The sequence below is a fragment of the Trichechus manatus genome, unplaced genomic scaffold (assembly GCF_000243295.1).
Source record: "Trichechus manatus latirostris isolate Lorelei unplaced genomic scaffold, TriManLat1.0 scaffold00104, whole genome shotgun sequence".
NCBI classification, from domain to species: domain Eukaryota; kingdom Metazoa; phylum Chordata; class Mammalia; order Sirenia; family Trichechidae; genus Trichechus; species Trichechus manatus.
This window is the reverse complement of record NW_004444040.1, coordinates 1,382,262-1,399,853: the sequence shown is the minus strand read 5'-3', so window position 1 is coordinate 1,399,853 and position 17,592 is coordinate 1,382,262. Positions and strand designations below refer to the sequence as shown.

General features: G+C 51.2%; 1 protein-coding gene across 1 annotated transcript in view; it reads right to left on the bottom strand.

The window, feature by feature from the left end:
• Positions 1 to 6,561: 6,561 nt before the first annotated feature.
• VPS16 (VPS16 core subunit of CORVET and HOPS complexes) overlaps positions 6,562 to 17,592 on the bottom strand; it is a 20,123-nt gene continuing 9,092 nt past the window's right edge. Inside the window, exons 2-24 of the mRNA XM_004383010.3 lie at positions 13,057 to 13,145; positions 12,753 to 12,850; positions 12,537 to 12,665; positions 12,313 to 12,457; positions 12,073 to 12,188; positions 11,848 to 11,970; positions 11,667 to 11,722; positions 11,270 to 11,359; positions 11,068 to 11,162; positions 10,837 to 10,913; positions 10,234 to 10,365; positions 10,013 to 10,140; positions 9,843 to 9,878; positions 9,559 to 9,667; positions 9,260 to 9,394; positions 9,066 to 9,174; positions 8,878 to 8,975; positions 8,687 to 8,794; positions 8,289 to 8,366; positions 8,023 to 8,192; positions 7,844 to 7,940; positions 6,976 to 7,079; positions 6,562 to 6,866 (exon numbers count right to left, since the gene is read on the bottom strand). Coding sequence (XP_004383067.1) covers positions 6,722 to 6,866; positions 6,976 to 7,079; positions 7,844 to 7,940; positions 8,023 to 8,192; positions 8,289 to 8,366; positions 8,687 to 8,794; positions 8,878 to 8,975; positions 9,066 to 9,174; positions 9,260 to 9,394; positions 9,559 to 9,667; positions 9,843 to 9,878; positions 10,013 to 10,140; positions 10,234 to 10,365; positions 10,837 to 10,913; positions 11,068 to 11,162; positions 11,270 to 11,359; positions 11,667 to 11,722; positions 11,848 to 11,970; positions 12,073 to 12,188; positions 12,313 to 12,457; positions 12,537 to 12,665; positions 12,753 to 12,850; positions 13,057 to 13,145 — 2,467 coding nt within the window. The 3' untranslated portion in view covers positions 6,562 to 6,721. The remainder of the gene's footprint in view (positions 6,867 to 6,975; positions 7,080 to 7,843; positions 7,941 to 8,022; positions 8,193 to 8,288; positions 8,367 to 8,686; positions 8,795 to 8,877; positions 8,976 to 9,065; positions 9,175 to 9,259; positions 9,395 to 9,558; positions 9,668 to 9,842; positions 9,879 to 10,012; positions 10,141 to 10,233; positions 10,366 to 10,836; positions 10,914 to 11,067; positions 11,163 to 11,269; positions 11,360 to 11,666; positions 11,723 to 11,847; positions 11,971 to 12,072; positions 12,189 to 12,312; positions 12,458 to 12,536; positions 12,666 to 12,752; positions 12,851 to 13,056; positions 13,146 to 17,592) is intronic.

The following is a 17,592-nucleotide window of genomic DNA, read 5'->3' as shown; positions in this document are numbered from 1 at the left end:
TGGCGGCGACGGCCCGGGGTCCGAGCTCGATCGCGCGCGCGCGCGTCTCTGTCAGCGCTGCACTCGCTGCAGCCTCGCTCCCGACCCGGCCTTGGCTGTAAGGCGCCTTCTCATTGGCGGTTCAGAGACGGGCACTGGTTGGTCGAAACCGAATGGGCGTCTCCTGGCCCTCGAGGGCCCAGCACTTGTACGCCTCCGAGCCGCTCGCTCGCCGGCTTAAGGCGCAGAACCCCGGGTCGGAAGGTCTTACGGACTCAAGGCCCGCTGCGGGGACACGCACGCCACCGCGGCCCAGCCCTCGGGAAAGCAAGGCCCAGGAAGCGCTGGCCGCCTGTGCACTAGCGCCTTCCGCCTCTCTACAGTCCCAGGTGCCTGGACGTGGGCCTTCTTCCCAGTCTACAGATGCTGAAACTGAGGCCAAATCCCGGCAACACTAATTATCTAGTGGCCAAGATGACCTAGAACTCGAAAGCCGTCTTTCCGTCCCTCTCCAGATGTGACCCATTCGATCTTTTTTCTTTTTCTTTTTTTTAACTAATTGCTGCAAGGTATTTGAAGGACGAAGTGTTTCACTGGGGAGAGAAAAGAACCTGCTGAGCCCCTAGGTTCCGTCTTACATCAGGTCAGCTCACGCCATCCCCACCCGAGCCCCGGGGAAATCTCCCCCGCTTTCCAGATGGCACATACTGGGGCCTGGCTCGCCACGAAGCCTAGAAGAAGCACGACACGTGGTGTTCTACAGTGGAGGTGCCGTTACGGTGGGCGTAGTCGTGGACGGGAGGTTTAAAGCGCAGAGAAGACCGGGAGGTGCGGCCCCCCCAGGGAACAGGACCGCCCGTCCGGACTACCTCTGCATCGCTCCCGGCACCGCGTCCCCAGCGCGGCGCCAGGCAGCCTTTGGTCGGTGCGTCTGGTGGCAGCGGATTCTCAGGTGGAGCCCCTCGGACGCTGAAAGAACGGGGCATCCGCAACTTCAGGCCGATTACACAATGGAGAATTCTCCGGGTTGCGGCCGCCAAGCGGGGCCCCCTCTGGCCCTCTGGGACCCGCGGAGGGCGAGCGGCTGGACGTCCTCAGGCTGGAGACAGACTGTGTAGCAGCGCGCAAGCACAGCTTGCGGGTAACTGCTTCTCCCAATCCCTGTCTGCGCTGCCGCGGGTAGGTGGTGGCGAGCCTCTCCTCTAGGCAGTGCAGCCCCTGAGCTACCTACCCCTGATCTGGGCAGCGTCCTCACGTTCGGCGAGCCCCAAGGGGGCAGTCTGTGGCCGGTGGCAACTTTTACCACCCCCTAGTCTCTACTACTGCTTGCAGTTGGAGCGCCAACTTGGGGCACTTTGTACACTCCCCTCTCCTACCCGATTGTAGGATAAGTGAGCGCGTGTATGCTGACCAGAGCCACAATCTGGGATGACAGGGCGCTGAGTTCCTCCCTCAGGCCATCCGCTCCCCGGCAGGGAAGTAACCCTTGAGTTAGAGTTGTGCCTCTCCCTACCTCTTGCAGGGTTGGCCAAAGGTGCACATGAACTGGCGGAACCCAAGAAGCCTCTTCCAGATAGCCACTCCAACCCAAAGGCCCAGAGGCCACGTGCTCAGTGTTCTGGCGTCGGAGCCCCAGGCCAGGCAGTGAGGGCAGGCCTTTCCACTCACCCACCATTCACATTTCCTAGGAAATCCACAGTCAATCTGTTGGACACACTGAATGGGAAAGTGAAAACCCCGAACTGAACATCTGTAAGACCAAAACCAAACCTGTTGCTGTGGAGTCTATTCTGACTCACAGTGATCCTATAGGACAGAGTAGAACTGCCCCATAGGGTTTCCAAGGAGGGCTGGTGGAACTGCCGACCTTTTGGTTAGGAGCTGTAGCTCTTAACCACTGCACCACCAGGGCTCTGAAAATCTGAAGAAACCTTGAAAAACAATGTCTGTTAACATGGGAGATACCAGGCAGCTAGGATGGCAGCGCTACATATACACCCAAACCTGAGTCAGTCCCCACCCAGCTTAGTTTTGCCTTATCTACATCTGACCTGCATTATTATTTTTTAATGTTTCTTTTACTGGGTTTATTTACTTATAGTTTTACTTATGCTACCACAAAAAGGTTTGACACGATACTTAAATTTTCAAATATACATTAAATAACTGTTAAAATGCGTTCATCCTTGAACTTCTCTGGAGGACCGCCACCTGATCTGACCACCTTTGGGAAAATGCTGCTGTTGGGTGTGGTAGTCAGAGAGACCTGGAACCTGGAACCTGGTGGGACTACACTGAGAATTACAGGCATATACAGCTTGGCAAGTAGCACATTCTCAGGAAATGAAAGTTTCTTCTCTCTCTATGAGACAGCTGCACTGTGGTGACAGCACATGCAGAGGGGTGACACAGAACCTCAGAACGAGAGGGAGGGCCTTGGGTGACCCACCCTGGAGCCCCTGGAAAAGAGGGTTCAGCTCAAACCACATAGACCTTGTCTTCACTGGGAGAGGACAGAGTCCCAGCCTCAGCTGCCTGCCTGCAGAGACCTGTCCAGCCTCTCCATCCTACTTGCTTCCCCAGGTGTCCACAGCTTCCCACCCCCACCACAGGGCAAAGGCCTGTTGGCGTAGAGAACTGGAAGAGGGAGGGGAGACAGGCTCCCTGTGCTCAGGCCGACCCATGTGGAAGGCTGCAGCCTTCCTGCTCCCAGCCCTGCTTTAGTTTCAACCTACATAAGCATAAACCTACAGGTATGCTCTTGTCAGCCACCCGACAGGTGTGTCCCAAGAGTCACAGAGTTCATGAGAAAAGGACTAGACTAGAAGTAGAGCTGGAGGATGGGGGTCAAAGACTGCCGTTTCTTTAGGCAAGTCGCTTCCTCTTTCCCGGCAGCCTTTCCTCATCTAGTAAATGGGATAATGAATCGCTCAGTCAACAAATATTGTTGGGTGCAGACCATGTGCTGGGCACAGCAGGAATAAGAAGAGTCTCTGCTCTCAGGAGCTTAAATTCTGGATGGGGTGTAAGACAATAAACAAAGACATGAACAAGAAAATGTCATAAGCGCTGTAATTAAAATAAAGCAGAGTGACACAATAGAGTTGAAGTAAATGAGACCCAAGTGCCTCCCTGTACCACTGTCCCACTCTCAAGGATCATTTACTGGAGCTTTGCCCCTGAAAGAGACTAGATATGCAGCTCCTTTACTCTGAGACAGTCCCTGGGTGGCACAAGCAATCTGTGATCAGCTGTGAACCAAAAGGTTGGTGGTTCAAAACCACTCGGCAGCTCCGTGGAAGGCCCAGGTATCTGCTTCTGTAAAGATTATAGCCAAGAAAACCCTATGGGACAATTCTACTCTGAGACACACGGTGTGTCCATGCATTGGGACAGCAACAGGGTTGGTTACTCTGAGGTGTGTTGTGGGAGCCTCTGCCCTCTCAACTTCCCTTTGCTCCAATATAGCCACCAATATTCTAACTAGTAGAAATGCTCCTGATTTTTTTGCTTCCAGCCTCACAATCCTAGTCCCAGCCCAAATCCCAGCCCCGTCTGTTGGTCAAGACTCAACCTCACCCACTACCATAGGCCCCAGGCCTGCTGTGCAAATGCCTCAGGGTAGAAGTCATTTTACACGAATTTCAGGTAAGCAGTTGAGGACTTGAGGCAGTTCTAATCCACCACGAGCTCCTTGGAAACGCTATGGGGCAGTTCTATTCTGTCCTATAAAGTCGCTATGAGTCAAAATCGACTCGACGGCAGTGGGTTTGGTTTTTTTATTTATAGGTGTATGCCTTTGTAAAAACTAAACAAATATACACTTGAGATTTTGTGCATTTCATTGTACAGTATATAGATTTTACCTCAAAATAAAAAAAAGCATACAAATAATGAACTCTAGTTAATGAAATGCATACGGAAGTATTTAGGGAGAAGTGTACTGATGCCTGCAACTTACTTTGAAATTCCTTAATGGATAGAAATGAATAGATGTATGGTAAACCAAGTATAGTAAAATGTTAATGCCAGAATCCAGGTGGTGGGTATGCAGGTGTTCACTGCAAAATTCTTCCAACTTGGCTGTATGTTTGAAATTTTTCATAATTAAAATGTTGGGGGGAAAAATGAGTTTGACCTGACAAAAAAGTACACAACACTGCTCTTAATTTTCAAATGACTCTTCTCACGGATAATTCCAATGCTTCTCCACATGCACAATTCTTATGAAGTTGTAATCACCATGTTTGTATAGATTTATCATCATTGTTAAAGTTATTTCTTACATATTTATAAAACTTCACGTGTACACTGTTTAATGTTTGCATAAAAAAAAAAAAACCCGTTGCCATCAAGTTGATTCCAACTCATGGTGACCCCATGTGTTACAGAGTAAAACTGCCCCATAGAATTTTCTTAGCCGTAATCTTACAGGAGATTGCCAGGCCTTTCTTCCACAGAACCACTGGATGGGTTTCAACTGCCAACCTTTAGGTTAGTGGCCAATCATAAACCACTTACTCCACTCAGGCTCCTAATATCTGCACAGCATATGAGTAAATATACTGTGTGTTAATTTGGGCATGTGGAATTTTTATTGTGCGGGTTCCCTGTCTAACGAGGGTGGACAGGGTTATTTGGTACCTACCCTTTCTCACTGAGAACGAGAAAAGCTGGAGAAAATGTTTTTTAAAGGCACTGAAGAGCTACCAAGACAGTGAAAAATTTGGGGGCCAAGACTGGGGAAGAGAAAAGCCCAGAATGATGAGCCCAGTATTTGGAATCTCCTTTCCTTTTCCCAGGGGTATATGCTGATTCCAAAAAAGGCTGATAGGCTGTAGCAGATTTTAACTTCAAAAACTGGCCACAACAAAATTTCCGTTTTCACATACTCTTCCAGAACCTTGCTACTCCTCCCAACAAGAGGTTGAGTCCATTTCCCCTTGAAATTGGGTGGGGTGGGTCTACGTGACTGCCTTGACAAAGAGAATGTGGCAGATGTGAGCCAGTATGACCGCTAAAGCTCGGTTAGAAAAGGTGGCATAGCTTCTGCCTGGCTCTCTCTTGGGCTCTCCCTTGGAACCCAGCCACCATGCTGTGAGGTAGCCCAGGGTACATGGAAAGGCCACATGTAGGTGTTCTGGTGGACAGCCCAGCTAAGGTCCCAGTCGACAACCAGCGTCAACTGCCAGAAATATGAATAAGCAACTCATGGGATGATTTTAGCCCCAGCTGTTGAGCCACCCTCACCCTTGTCTTCCAGCTGATGCCCAGACATTGTGGAGCAGAGACAAACCATCCCTGCTGTATCCTGTCCAAACTCCTGACCTACATAATAAATGGTGGTTTTACAATTTGATTTATATCCCCTTGGAGGATTTTCATAAACTGACATTTGTAAATCGGGGTGGGGGTAGGGACAGCTTATCAAGCCCTCAGTCTCACCCTCTTTTGAAGCATGGTCAGCCCTAGGGGCATTAAAGAGGAAAGAGCCTGAAGCCCCAGTGCGACCTGCCCTCTCTGGGTCTCAGTTTCTTCCTTTGTGCTCCTTCCAGACTAAAAGGGTGGGGTGGCAAAAGGAGGAAAGGTAACACCCTCTGGGTTGGGTGGGGGCGTTCAGGCATGAAGCCAAGGTGCAGTGGAGTACAGATTGAAGGCTAGAGACAGGGAAACTGGAGGGCCAAGAAGGCACTCCTACAGACTAGGGATGGACCCTTCACTGAGAGTAGGGTGGAGTCAGGGGCTCCAGTCCGAACATCTTATTTGGCAGAATTGAGATCTTCCATCCTTCTTCTCTCTCCCGCCCAGAGACCATTAGGGAATTGCTCACTACTATTCAGTGGGCGGAGCCCTGGTGGCACAGTGATTAAGCGCTTGGATGTGAACTAAACGGTCAATGAATCCACCAGCCACTCCTCGGGAGAAAGATGTGGCAGTCTGCTTCTGTAAAAATTACAACCTTGGAAACCCTAAGGGGCAGTTCTACTGTCCTATAGGATCACCATCAGTCAGACTCAACTCAACTTCAATGGGTTTTGTTCAGGGAGCAGCCAAAGGGCAGGGTTTCCAGAGCTCCTCCTCCAACCTCCACTGGCCACACACTTCTCATCAGTCCTCCCAAATCGGGGCCCTGCCTCAGGCTCCTCTGCTCACCGAGGGCCAGATTCCATTTCTAGCTCAGGCATCCCTCCTCTGTCACCACAGGAGCCAAGGAGCAGCTCTGAGACCCCTACATGCCCAGGGGGTGTGAGTGTGTGGGTGTGGGTGTGGGGTGTGTGTGTGTGTGTGTGTGTGTGTGTGTGTGTGTGTGTGTGTGTGTGTACATGCACATAATGCCTTTCAGTGTGGTTCTGATGTCTCAGTGCTTATTAAGCTTTGTACTATCTTTCCTCATAATCTTCCCAGGGGCTGTGAGATTGAGAGATATCTCCTCGGTAACTTTGAGGAGCAGGTCTCTTCTAAGTATAGCTGGAGAAGTCCCTCCATCCTCAACACAAACACATGGAGCTTTGTGCCAGTGTCTGGATGGTTCTGCCTTGAGCTTGCTTTCATTTAGGCTGGACTGCATGAGACAAGCATGTCAAAGCATTCCAACTTTATTTACAATCAGTACCCCACTCCTACCTCACCCCAGTTCCTCAGCTTTGCTCTGGGGGAGGAGCTAGATGAGCAGTGACACTGTGGTCAACCCCAGGGCTAGGGGAGGAGCCCCCTGCCTCAGGGGACATGCAGGGTGGGCTTCTCACTTCTTCTGAGCTTGTGCCCTGGCCCGTTGAATCTTGTCAGCGGTGGCCCCATCTGCGGCTCCAGTGCAGTGAGACAATACGAGGCTCAGCTCAGCCTCGTTTCGGCGCTCGATGGCCACATCTGCGGCCTGAGCCACATCCCTGTGGTTTGAGCAGGGGGCGAGATGGTGTCAAGGCTGCCCACAACCCTGCCTCTTGTCAGCCCACTGGCTCAGCCACACAGCACCGATAGGGCCCTCAGTCTACGTACCCAACGAGAAGTAAGGCCTTGACTTTCTGCTCGGGACCCACGCGAGAAGCGTACTTCTTGGCCTCGTATTTGTTGTGTTGCTTCATGCAGATCTCCACAAAGGGCTTAGAAGGAGAGGGAGGGGTGGAGAAGAGAAGGCACAGTCCTCCTGTCCTCTTTCTTATAAGCAAAAGCCCAATGGATATAGTCCATATACGTTTTATACCCCTCCTTATGTATGTTTCCTTGTCTCCCTCCCTCCCTTCTTCCTTGTCTCCCTCTCTCTCATACACAGACATATACACACATAATCTCCTACACAGACAGCAGGTGTGATCTCAACATTCTCAGGGCAGAAACAACCTACACCAAAGATCTCTCAAAGCCCTGAAAGCCATTATTTCCAAGCCTCTGCTCCACCATCCACCACTACCCCTTCACATGGACGGTTCCAGCCACCTACCCTCTCAAGGCCTGTGTTTTCTCTCATGGCTGCCTTACAACCAACCACCCCCTCGCCCACACACCTCTGAACCCTTGCCATAGATAATAAACCTCTTCAACATCCTCCTGCCCCACAAATGCACCCTTCACTTAAACAGGACTTTCCCTCAGGCACATGGCCTCCCCTGTGGTCCCCCTTGGGGAAAGCAGCTCATGCCCCCTTACCCTGCCATCTGCAGACAGACCTGGGCCCATCCTCTAGAGCACCCAGCACAGTGGCTGGTGTCTTCCCACAAACATGCACACACAGGGGGCTCTCCCTGACTCTGTGCGATAGTTAGCTGAATGGATGCATGAATGGGCCATCTTGCCTACTTCCTTGCCTGGTCCCCTCCCCAGGACTACCCTCCCTGGAGGTTGGGTGGACAAAGGATCCCTGCCTCACCAGGTAGCCGATGGGTGATTTCTTGCTCTTAGAAAACTTCTCCAGTTCCTCCCAGTCTTCCAGATCCGCCAGGGCTGTCAGCTTTAGCCACCAAAGCCTGTGGGGAGGTTGGGCTTTGAGATGCTGCAAGGGGAGCAAGCAGTCCCGCACCTGATGGATGGAGCCTGGCCCTAACCAACCTCTTATCTGGGATACGGAAATCACGTGCCAGCTGCTCTGCACGCTTGTTGTGGCCACCAAGGATGAGGGTGGTGACCGTGTCGTGTAGAGACAGGTCTAGGAACTGACCCCCCAGCTCGTCTTCCAGGCGCCGCTGTAGCCGCAGGAGCCGCATCTGATCTTCTGTGGCCTGGGAACCGGGATGAGGCAGGGTGGGAATGAGAGGGATAACAAGGGAAGACTGGGAGAGGAGAAGAGGGGGTTTCTAGAAAAGGGCGGGCCAAACCTTGGCTGCAAACTCATTCTTGGCCTTGTAGAAGGCGTCAGCTGCCATCTGCAAAGCTGCTACTCGCCCCTCAATACGCTACAAGGGAAGAAGGGAGGCCTGAGTCTACAGCGCACAGGACCTGACCCACCCCGCCCAGGCTACAGCCTTCTCCTCAATTCCTGTGCCCCAGGGTCGCGGGGCAGCCTTATCCACTGGGTGCACCACTCTGGTGTCCCTAGTGGGATGGCTAGCTCCTCTGGGACCAACCCCTATCCTGGCCTCATTCCTTCTCGGACTCTCCTCATCAGTGAGGATGAGAGGGGGTGTGCACCAAATACAGAGGCCTAGATTCCTGGAGAAGGAACCAGATCCACAGCGCCAGCCCACAGGCCCCACCCACCCTCTGGACCCCAGACCTCCTCAGCAGCGTAGCTGGCTCGGATGTGGAAGCTGCCCAGCTCCTGGTGATTGTCATCCTGATTGTAAAGGTCCTTCAGCGTCTCTAGTTCCTGGTGCTTACAGAACTGGGGCCACGAGCAGGCAATCAGTCAGTGAGGCTAGCTCAAGGGCTCAGGAGGCCCCATCCACCCCTGCCCACCACACCCACCTGTCGGTACAAACTCAGGGCCATGGGTTGGTTCCGAAGGGTCATGAAGAAATCGCCTCGGTTCAATTCGTTCTTCAGGTGCAGCAACACCGTGAACACTGTAAGACAATAAGGTGGGGTGGAAACTTCAGCCTGGCCCCTTGCTCAGCCTAGGGGCCTGGCCTTGCACTCATCCAAACCCTGCTCACCCAGGTCGGTGTCCCCACTCTCGATGGCCTTGCTCAGCGCCAGTTTGCTCCTTTTCATCTTTAGGAGAAGGGGTACCTGCTCCCCCGAGCGTGGCTCATACTCCAGCAACTGTGGGGTTGGAGGAGAGGAAGGAACTGGCTGGGGGCTTCTAACCTCCACCTCAGAGTGTCTGGGGAGGGCTAGGTGCCCATACCTTAATAGCCAGCTCCGTGCGCCCACAGCCATAGGCCCGTGCAGCAATGTCAGAGTAGGAGACACCAGGTGTGTCCCCAAGTTTCTGGTTAATAGCCCGAGCAACATCCTCGTCAGACACGTCTTTCTGTTGCACCTGCAGAGGGAAAAAAGGTAGGTCAGACATACCTGGATCTCACCCCCCACCGCCAAAGGCCCTTAATCAGGACCCACCCCTTCAGCTCCGCACTGCTTATTTCCTATTCCTCACCAGGGGCCTGGAAACCCCCAAATGCCCTTGGATCCCACCCACATCCTTACCTTGTAGCAGGCCCAGTGAGCCAGGATCCTGCTGACGCCCTGCACTTCAGGAAGACGCAGGTACTCACATATCTGGATGGCCAAGGGATAAAGCCTCCGCAACACAAGCCTGACAGGCAAGGAGGGAAGGGCACAAGGAATGAGGTGGGATGGAGAAAGAGAGGGCTGAGTGGCCCTGACTTGTGCCCCAGGCTCCCAAATCCCAAAGAGATGGGTCAGGAGCAGTGACCACAAGGCACTCCTCCCCAAAGGTCACAATGCCTGCCCACTTAAGCTTACTGTACCTGTCCAGCAGCACCTGGATGGTCATCTGCTTATATCTATATTTTACTCAGTTAAGGACCTAGCTGGAGGAGAAGCCATTTGCCGCAGACCGGCAGGTAGCATCCCCAGCCCCTGCCCCTTCCCTTGCCACCCTGGCTTGCAGACACCCTTCCAGGACACTCAGGGATACTGGCTATAGGTAAGGGGGATGCCAATGTGATAGTCCCGAACAGCATTGAGTACACGCAGGTCCTGACACATGCGCACGAAGCTGTCAGGTGGAAATCTGTCGAGGAAACACTTTCCAAAGGAGGCCGCCTGCAAAGAGTCAGAGGGCAATAGCAGACAGACTCCCTTTGCCCCAGGTCCAGGGTCCCCTAATCAAGCCCCCCATCCGCCCTCCAGGTCAACCCTGAGCAGGCTCTTCTGCATGTCTGGCCAGTGCTCATGTCCCGCGGCCTCAATGCACTGCTGCACAGCCTGGGTCAGCTGCCCCAGCTCCTGGATCTCCCGAAGGTACTCGTCTGCCTTCTGGCTCTCTTTCTAGGAAGAAAAGGGCACCAGGGATGGGGCATCATGACAGAAGACGCCCCCAAGTCTGGCCTCCAGCCCTTCTGGGTTGCGGTTCAAATGGACTGGTTAGAAGGCTGCACAGGCCAGGGCTGACATCTCCTCAGCTAAGGGGCCCACAGACGTCACCCCACATCAGCCACAAATGCCTGTGATGGGCCTTGAGACTTACCAATAGCAGTCCTGACTCGTGCCTGGGCTGGGGGTAGTGGAGGCTCCCTGCCCCTCCCCATCACCACATGGAGGACACCATGACCCTTCTATACATCTGAGACGGTCCTCCCCAGCCCAGGCCAGTGTCTTGCCTGGACCCCTCTAGCACCTAGCACCTGGCTGTGCCCAAAGAGGTCAAGGCATGGGCAGGGGGCTGGGCCAATCAGGGGAAGGGGAAGGGAAAAGATAGCACCCCAGGGTCTGAGGAAAAGACCAGGGCTGGGGCTTTACCTCATACTCCTTCTGGGCCTCCAACAGCAGCGCTCCGGGGGCCATTGAGGCAATTTTAAAGATCTCCTCACTGGCCACTGGGGGAGGAAGTTAGTGAGTTGGGGGTGGGGTGGGGGGGGCATCAGCCCTGCCTCAATACCCTGATCCTGCCTTGGGGCCTTTGCCCAGAGCAGCTGTGGTGTCAATGAGCCCCCTGCCCTAGATTACATGGTGCCCTTCTGAAGGCCTCACCTGGAACCTCATGCAGGAACTCATGGCTGCTGCGTGAGAAGATGCGGACTCCATCAAGCTCAGGCACCAGGTATGAGTCCTCGTCCAGCACAAACCTGAGTTTGGTCAAGGTTCCCAAGACTACCCAGAGAAGGGGTGGGGCAGGCACCACCGCCCCCACCTTTGCCCTTCCCTCCTCACAGAGGCAACCCTCCAAGGATACTGGATGCTCTCAGGCGCATCACCCACCACCATTAGCCGCCTTTCCCAGGCCACCACGATGGCTCTCTCCTTGCTGCGAGGACGGCTGCACCTGTGGGACACCACCACACACTCACGTCTGGGACACAACACAGGATGCTGGTCCCACTGCCCTGTCTCCCACATTACTGCTCACACCCTCTCTGCCTCGGGACAGGACGGTATGACTGAACCGTCCGTCAGCTCCCCAGGGCATCTGGGGCCCACAGGAGGGCAACAGTTTCCCTCAGGTGTGGAGTGGCAGAGAAGATCAGCTCCAAGCTCCACTTGGCTTGGTCAGTAGACAGGAGGAATCAAGGTATCCCAGGAAACAAGGCTATGTGCCATTCCCACCCCCAACATAACACCCCCATCCTCACCAGACCATCTGCTTTGGGGGGGCCCGGATGTTGCAGTTGAACTCACACAGCTTCTCCTGGAAAGGTGTGGGGAATGTCACAGCCCCGTCTCAGCAGTTACCAGCCTGACTGAAAGGCCCCTCTCCTAGCCCCAAGAGATCTTCCCTGGCCATGGAATCCCTGTGCTGTCCCAGGATCGCACCTTGAGTGACGCTGTGCCCATCCAGATGTGACCCGTGTCTGTGAAGAGTGCCAGGTGCCGGTAGGTGAAGGAGACGGCCATCTGCAGAAAGCTGCTCACTCCTGGGGCCAGGCCAGGGGGCGTCTGGGGCAGGGCCAGGGAGGATACCAAGTACACTGATTTCTCAGAGCCCTCCACACTGCTTCCCTCTGCCCCTCCATTTCACTCCCGCCTCAGCATCCTCACCACTGCAGAGCAGGCGGCGTGGTCCAGGAGGTAAAGATCAGGGCCCACGGCCACAAGAATTTGAGCTGCTCGCTCCTGGCACAGTGTAGTCCAGCACGAGGGCGCACTCTGCAGGCCTGCGGCCAGGGAAGGGGGCAACCTCAGAATGACCAGGGCCCACAACTTCTGCCTTTCTGGGTCCCACAGTGTGTGGGCACATCTGTGGGGACGGATCGCTGTCTCAGGGGTGTCAGGGCTCACCTGGCACCTCTGGCATCCGGCGGAGCTTGAGGTCGCCTACATTGGCACTGAGGGTGAAGCGGTGGGCTCCTGTGAGGATGGCCACCCCGGAACCAAACTCCGTGTGAAAGATCCGGGCATCCAGAACCCGGTTCTGGAGCACTTCCTGGGGAGAGGGGCCATGGGTTGAGGGAGCCACAGGGTCATAGACCTCACCTCCCTTCCTCAGCCTCCATGGTCCCTACATTGCCCATGCTGAAGTGTCTCCGAAAGTCACCATGAAGCCCATAAACCAGCACTGCACCGTCTTCCTGCACACAGAGCAGCTCCTCCTCAGCTGACCAGCCCAAGGACACCACGGGCCCGCTCTTCCACTGCAGGGAGGGAGGTTCCTGGGCTGTCGGGGGAATGCGGGAATCCCTGCCCAGCCCCCAGTCCCCGGGATGGCTGTGGGTGCTCACCAGCAGACTGGCCAGAGGCATACCAGAAGCCGAGTAGATCTCCAGCACTGGCCGCACACTGGCAGCCTTCTCTTTCTGCCAGGGATTCCTCAGCAGCGCTGCAGTTTGAGAGGAGACTGTCCAACCTAGCTCCCCAGGCCCATACCATAGGAAGCAGGCCTCATGAGAACAGAATTAAAAGCATCTCAGCAGGGTGAGTGGGGGGTGGCAAGCAAGAACAACCTGAAAGCCAGGCCCCAAGGAATCAAGGACCTTAAGTTCATCCCATGGTCTCAGAGCATGAGGTGGCAGAAGAGTGACATACCAATCGGGCCCCCATAGGGTGCAGCGGCCACCAGACAGTCCCGGAGTTCCTCCTTCAGGTCCCAATCCATGCTGTACAGCTCATATTTCCTGCCCACACAGAGGCAAGCGGATATTAGCCTCCTCATGACACTGCCTCCCAGACGGGAGTGAGACCCAGAGGAGTCCCTAAAGCTTCCACCTGTCCTCCACAGGGCAGTCAGGGAGGCCGCTCAGAGGCGGGGAGGGGTGATGACTAGACAGCTAGGCAGACCAGCCATTCACACACTTAGGGACAGCAGGTGAAGGAGAAGCAGGTGCTGGCAGGGGAAGATGTGGCCCTTTGGGCAAGTGTCCACGGATGGCAGGAGCTCCCAGGACAGGCAGGCTATGTGGCAACATCCAGGGCACACTGAGGCAGGACTAGTGTGGGGTGGCTGGCTCAGGTCTACATTAGTGGGAAATATGATCTTAGAGAAGGTCTCTCTGGATCCTGATAGAACGGGAGAAAAATGTGGAACAGAACTCAAATTCTGGAAAAGTCCAGACTTACTGGTTGAGACTGGAGGACTCCCTGAGACTATCGCTCTGAGATACTCTAAACCCTGAACTGAAACTATTCCCTGAGGTCACCTTTTAGCTAAATAACTGAGTGGCTCACAAAGTAAAGAATATAACTTGTGAGTACTGCACTCCTTTTAAAAAAATCATCTGTATGAGACTAAATGGTCAACAATTACTCTAAAGCAAAGATGAGTAGATAAAGGGGCAGGGAAACTAGATTGCTGGAAATGACAACAACCAGAATGGAATTCATGAGAATGTTGACAGATTGTCACTGAAAACTTCATGTACCAAGTGTTAAATGGGAACCTAATCGCTGTGTGAACTTTTACTGAAAACACAATAAAATATTATTTTTTTTAAAAAAAAGAGAGAAAGAGGGTCTCTTGGGGCAGGGAGCCCTTCTTCTGTTTCTGGTTCTTAACAGTGAATCATGCTGTGGGCGTTATATCCAGTGGTCCCACTCAGTGCTTGTTAATATTCCTTTCCTTAGTCTATAAGGGCCTAAACCCCACTGAGGAGGCTCCTCAAAGCCCATGGACCCAGCAGAGGATTTGGTTAATTCCAGATGGTTAATTAAAAGGCTGACACATGAAAAGCGTGCTCAAGTTAAAGCCTGGCCTCAGTTGAAGAGGGCCCGAGTCGTCCATGCCTATGCTGTGAGCTCAGACTCTAAGCATGGATTGGAGGCTGGGGGCCTGGACCAGTCTCATGTAGGGACCATACAAGAAGCAGCTAGTCATTCAAAGGTACACAGCCAATTGTACCCATGAAAAAAGTAGACTGTGATTGAGGCCTGTGTGCTCAGGGTTAGGCTAGAGCTGAAAGGGTTTAGGGAAGAGAAATCCTTGTCCACGTCACACATATTGACAGGCCCACACCCTTGTGCCAGCCCAGCACTATGTGCAGACAGAACACACCAGACATGAGCTCTGCCTTCAGGAAGAGTTCTCTTCCCTGGCGGGAAAAAGGACACTGGACACTGTACCTTCTACAAGCAGAGAGGGTACTAGAGAAATGACAGTTGCTGCAGGAACATGTGACAGGCTGACCTGAGCAGATGAGGGGGCCAAGGAGGCCTCCCAGTGGGCGTGGCATTTAAGTTGAGACCTGAAAGCTGTGAAGGAATGAGTGAGGTAGAAGCCTGGGAAGGACAGAGATCCAGGTGAAGAAAACTGCATGAAGTAGACGATCATCTGAGGAAGAGGAAGAACCTAGGACCACTACAGCCCTCACCATGATGGGGAAACAGCAAGGACCAGTGCCTGCCGGGCCCTGTGGACTGTGTGGAAAGCATGTCAGTGTTGTCACTCGGCCAGCGTGACCCTAGCTGCAGGGAGAAGAGTGAACAGAGGGGGGCAGGAGGGCAGAGGGCAGGGTGGAGAGTGCAGCGGGCAAGGGAGAGGCTGTGCAGCAGTGACCACACAGGCTGTGAATATGGCTGAGATAGGTGTTAAGGGCTGGGACTTTGGGATGGGATAAAGTAGAGAAATCTCAGTGACAGATTAAAGGCAGATTTGACCACATTTCCTGATCAACTTTAAGTAGAGAGCAAATGAAGGATGGTGGTGCTGCTTACCGAGCTGGGAAGCACAGGAAGAGGAGCAGATATACTCGAGGAAAAGACGATGAACTCAGTTTTGGAGGTACTGCGTTTGCAGTGCCTGAGAGTAATCCAAGAGGAGTTCTTCAGCAAGTCAGGAGTTTAGGAAAGAGGCCTGGGTTGGAGATGCCAGCCTGTGAATGCTTAGCTTACAGGAGGTAACTGAAATCAGAAGCAAGCACCAGGTGATTGCAATGTGAGATGCACACAGACCAGAGAGAGAGAGAGCTGTATGAGAAAAGGAGACCGAGATAGTTTACGAAGTTTGAGGCATGCCATGCTTTGATTGTCAGAGGTCGAGAAAAGGTGAAAGTAAAGGAGACAGAGAAGGAGTGGGCACTATTCCACAAGAAGACAGTGTTTAACAAGAGTGTTTCAGCTAGTATCGTTTCAGGAGCCTTCCTGTTAAAGAGCAGGAAGATGGTCACTATTACCTACTATTGGACATTCTTCTTGGGGCTCTAGACAAAATAATTTAGGCAAAAAAAAGACAAGTTTATATTTTAGAGAAGGAGTAAAATTGTTACTATTTACATATAATGTATTATCTACTTAGAAAACCCAAAACAATCTATGGGAAAATAAATAAGAGAGCTCAGTAGGGTGATCAACATAAATCAATATTATATTTTCTATAGGCTAGGAGAAATCAACTAGAAATATAACTTTTAAAAAGATCCTAATCATAATAACAATAAAACTATAAGAAATCCAAGAATAAACCTAATAAACACTTTGTAAAACCAAATCAACATTACTTAGAATACAGAAGACATGGTCAAATAGTCCAAAATGATCTATAAATGCACAATAATTCAAATCAACCCTGCACCCTAATTTTTTCTGGAGGGGGACACATAAACTGATTCTAAAGTTTTTGTGGGGGAAAAAAAATAAAGATTATCTGAAAGAGAAATTACTGGAAAATGTTCAAGAACATTTTGAAAATATGAGAAGGGGACACTTACTCTATCAGACAGCAAATATACTAGATAAAGCTAATTGAAATGGTGGTTTTGGCATAGGAAAAAGCAAATAGGTCAATGGAAGGGGATAAAATCCTGAAAAAGCCCTGGGAATCTGGGAATTCAGCATTTAATAAAAGAGGCATTTCAAATCAGTGCAAACTGATAATTGAAATGAGACAATGGGTCATATGGGCAGAATCACAATCAAAACTACTTCATTACTTAATCTCTACAACAAAATATTTTCCACATAGGATTCAAGATTTAAATGTTAAAAAAACAAAGCCCTATCAGAAAAAATCTTGGATATTTTTACAATCTTAAAGTAGAAACAATTTCTAAGTATGATATAAACCCAGAAGTCACAAAGAAAAACACCAACAAAAGACTAGATAAAAATTAAAAACTTCTTATGTACTTCTATATCAAAAGGAGTAGAAATAAGAATAGTCATATTTGCTTATATTTGAAAAAAGGAACTCAGGGAAGATTTAAAGAATCTGGTAACTCTTATGGAAACCCTGGTGGCGAAGCGGTTAAGAGTTCGGCTGCTAACCAAAAGGTCCGCAGTTTGAATCCACCAGGAGCTCCTTGGAAACCCTATGGGGCAGTTCTACTCTGTCCTATAGGGTCACTATGAGTCGAAATCAACTTGTTGGTTACGGGTAATAAATCTTGTAGGGGAGGGGTGGAATTGGATGGATGAGGGCAGGGATGAGAAGGAGACTTTGATTTTTAAAACCATATTAGTGGATATTATTAAAAAAAAAAAACTCGTATGTTAAAGGGATACTTTTCTTAAAAATAAGACTCATTTTTTAAATGAAAATAAAATTAAAAAAGACACCAATCCTAAGTACATATCTTGAAGAAGTGAAGACAGGAATACAAATGGAAACCTGTACACCGATGTCCACTGCAGCAATTTTCACAATAGTTAAAGGTGGAAACAACCAAAATGCCCACCAACAGAGGAATGGATAAACAAAATGTAGTATATACATACAATGGAACATTATGCAGTTGTAAAGAGAAATGAAGTTCTGATGCAAACTACAATGTGGACGAACCTTGAAAACATTGTGCTAAGTGAAATAAGTCTGTTGCAAAAGGACGAATACTGTACAATCTCACTTATAAGCAAATATATAGAAATCAAAGATTATTAATGGTTACCAGGAGTAAGAGTGAGAAAGGAGAGTTTTTGTTTGGGGGGGATTTGAGTTTATGCTAATGATGGTGGAACATTTTGGAAAAGGATAGTGATAATGGCAGCACAACATGAAAAATGTAATCAATGTCCTGGAATTGCAAACATGGAAGCTGTTGTGTTGGCGGATGTTTTGGTGTATGTATTTTCAACACAATTTAAAAAAAGAGGAAAAAAAATAAAAGAAGAATGATCAGGGGCTATAGCATACTG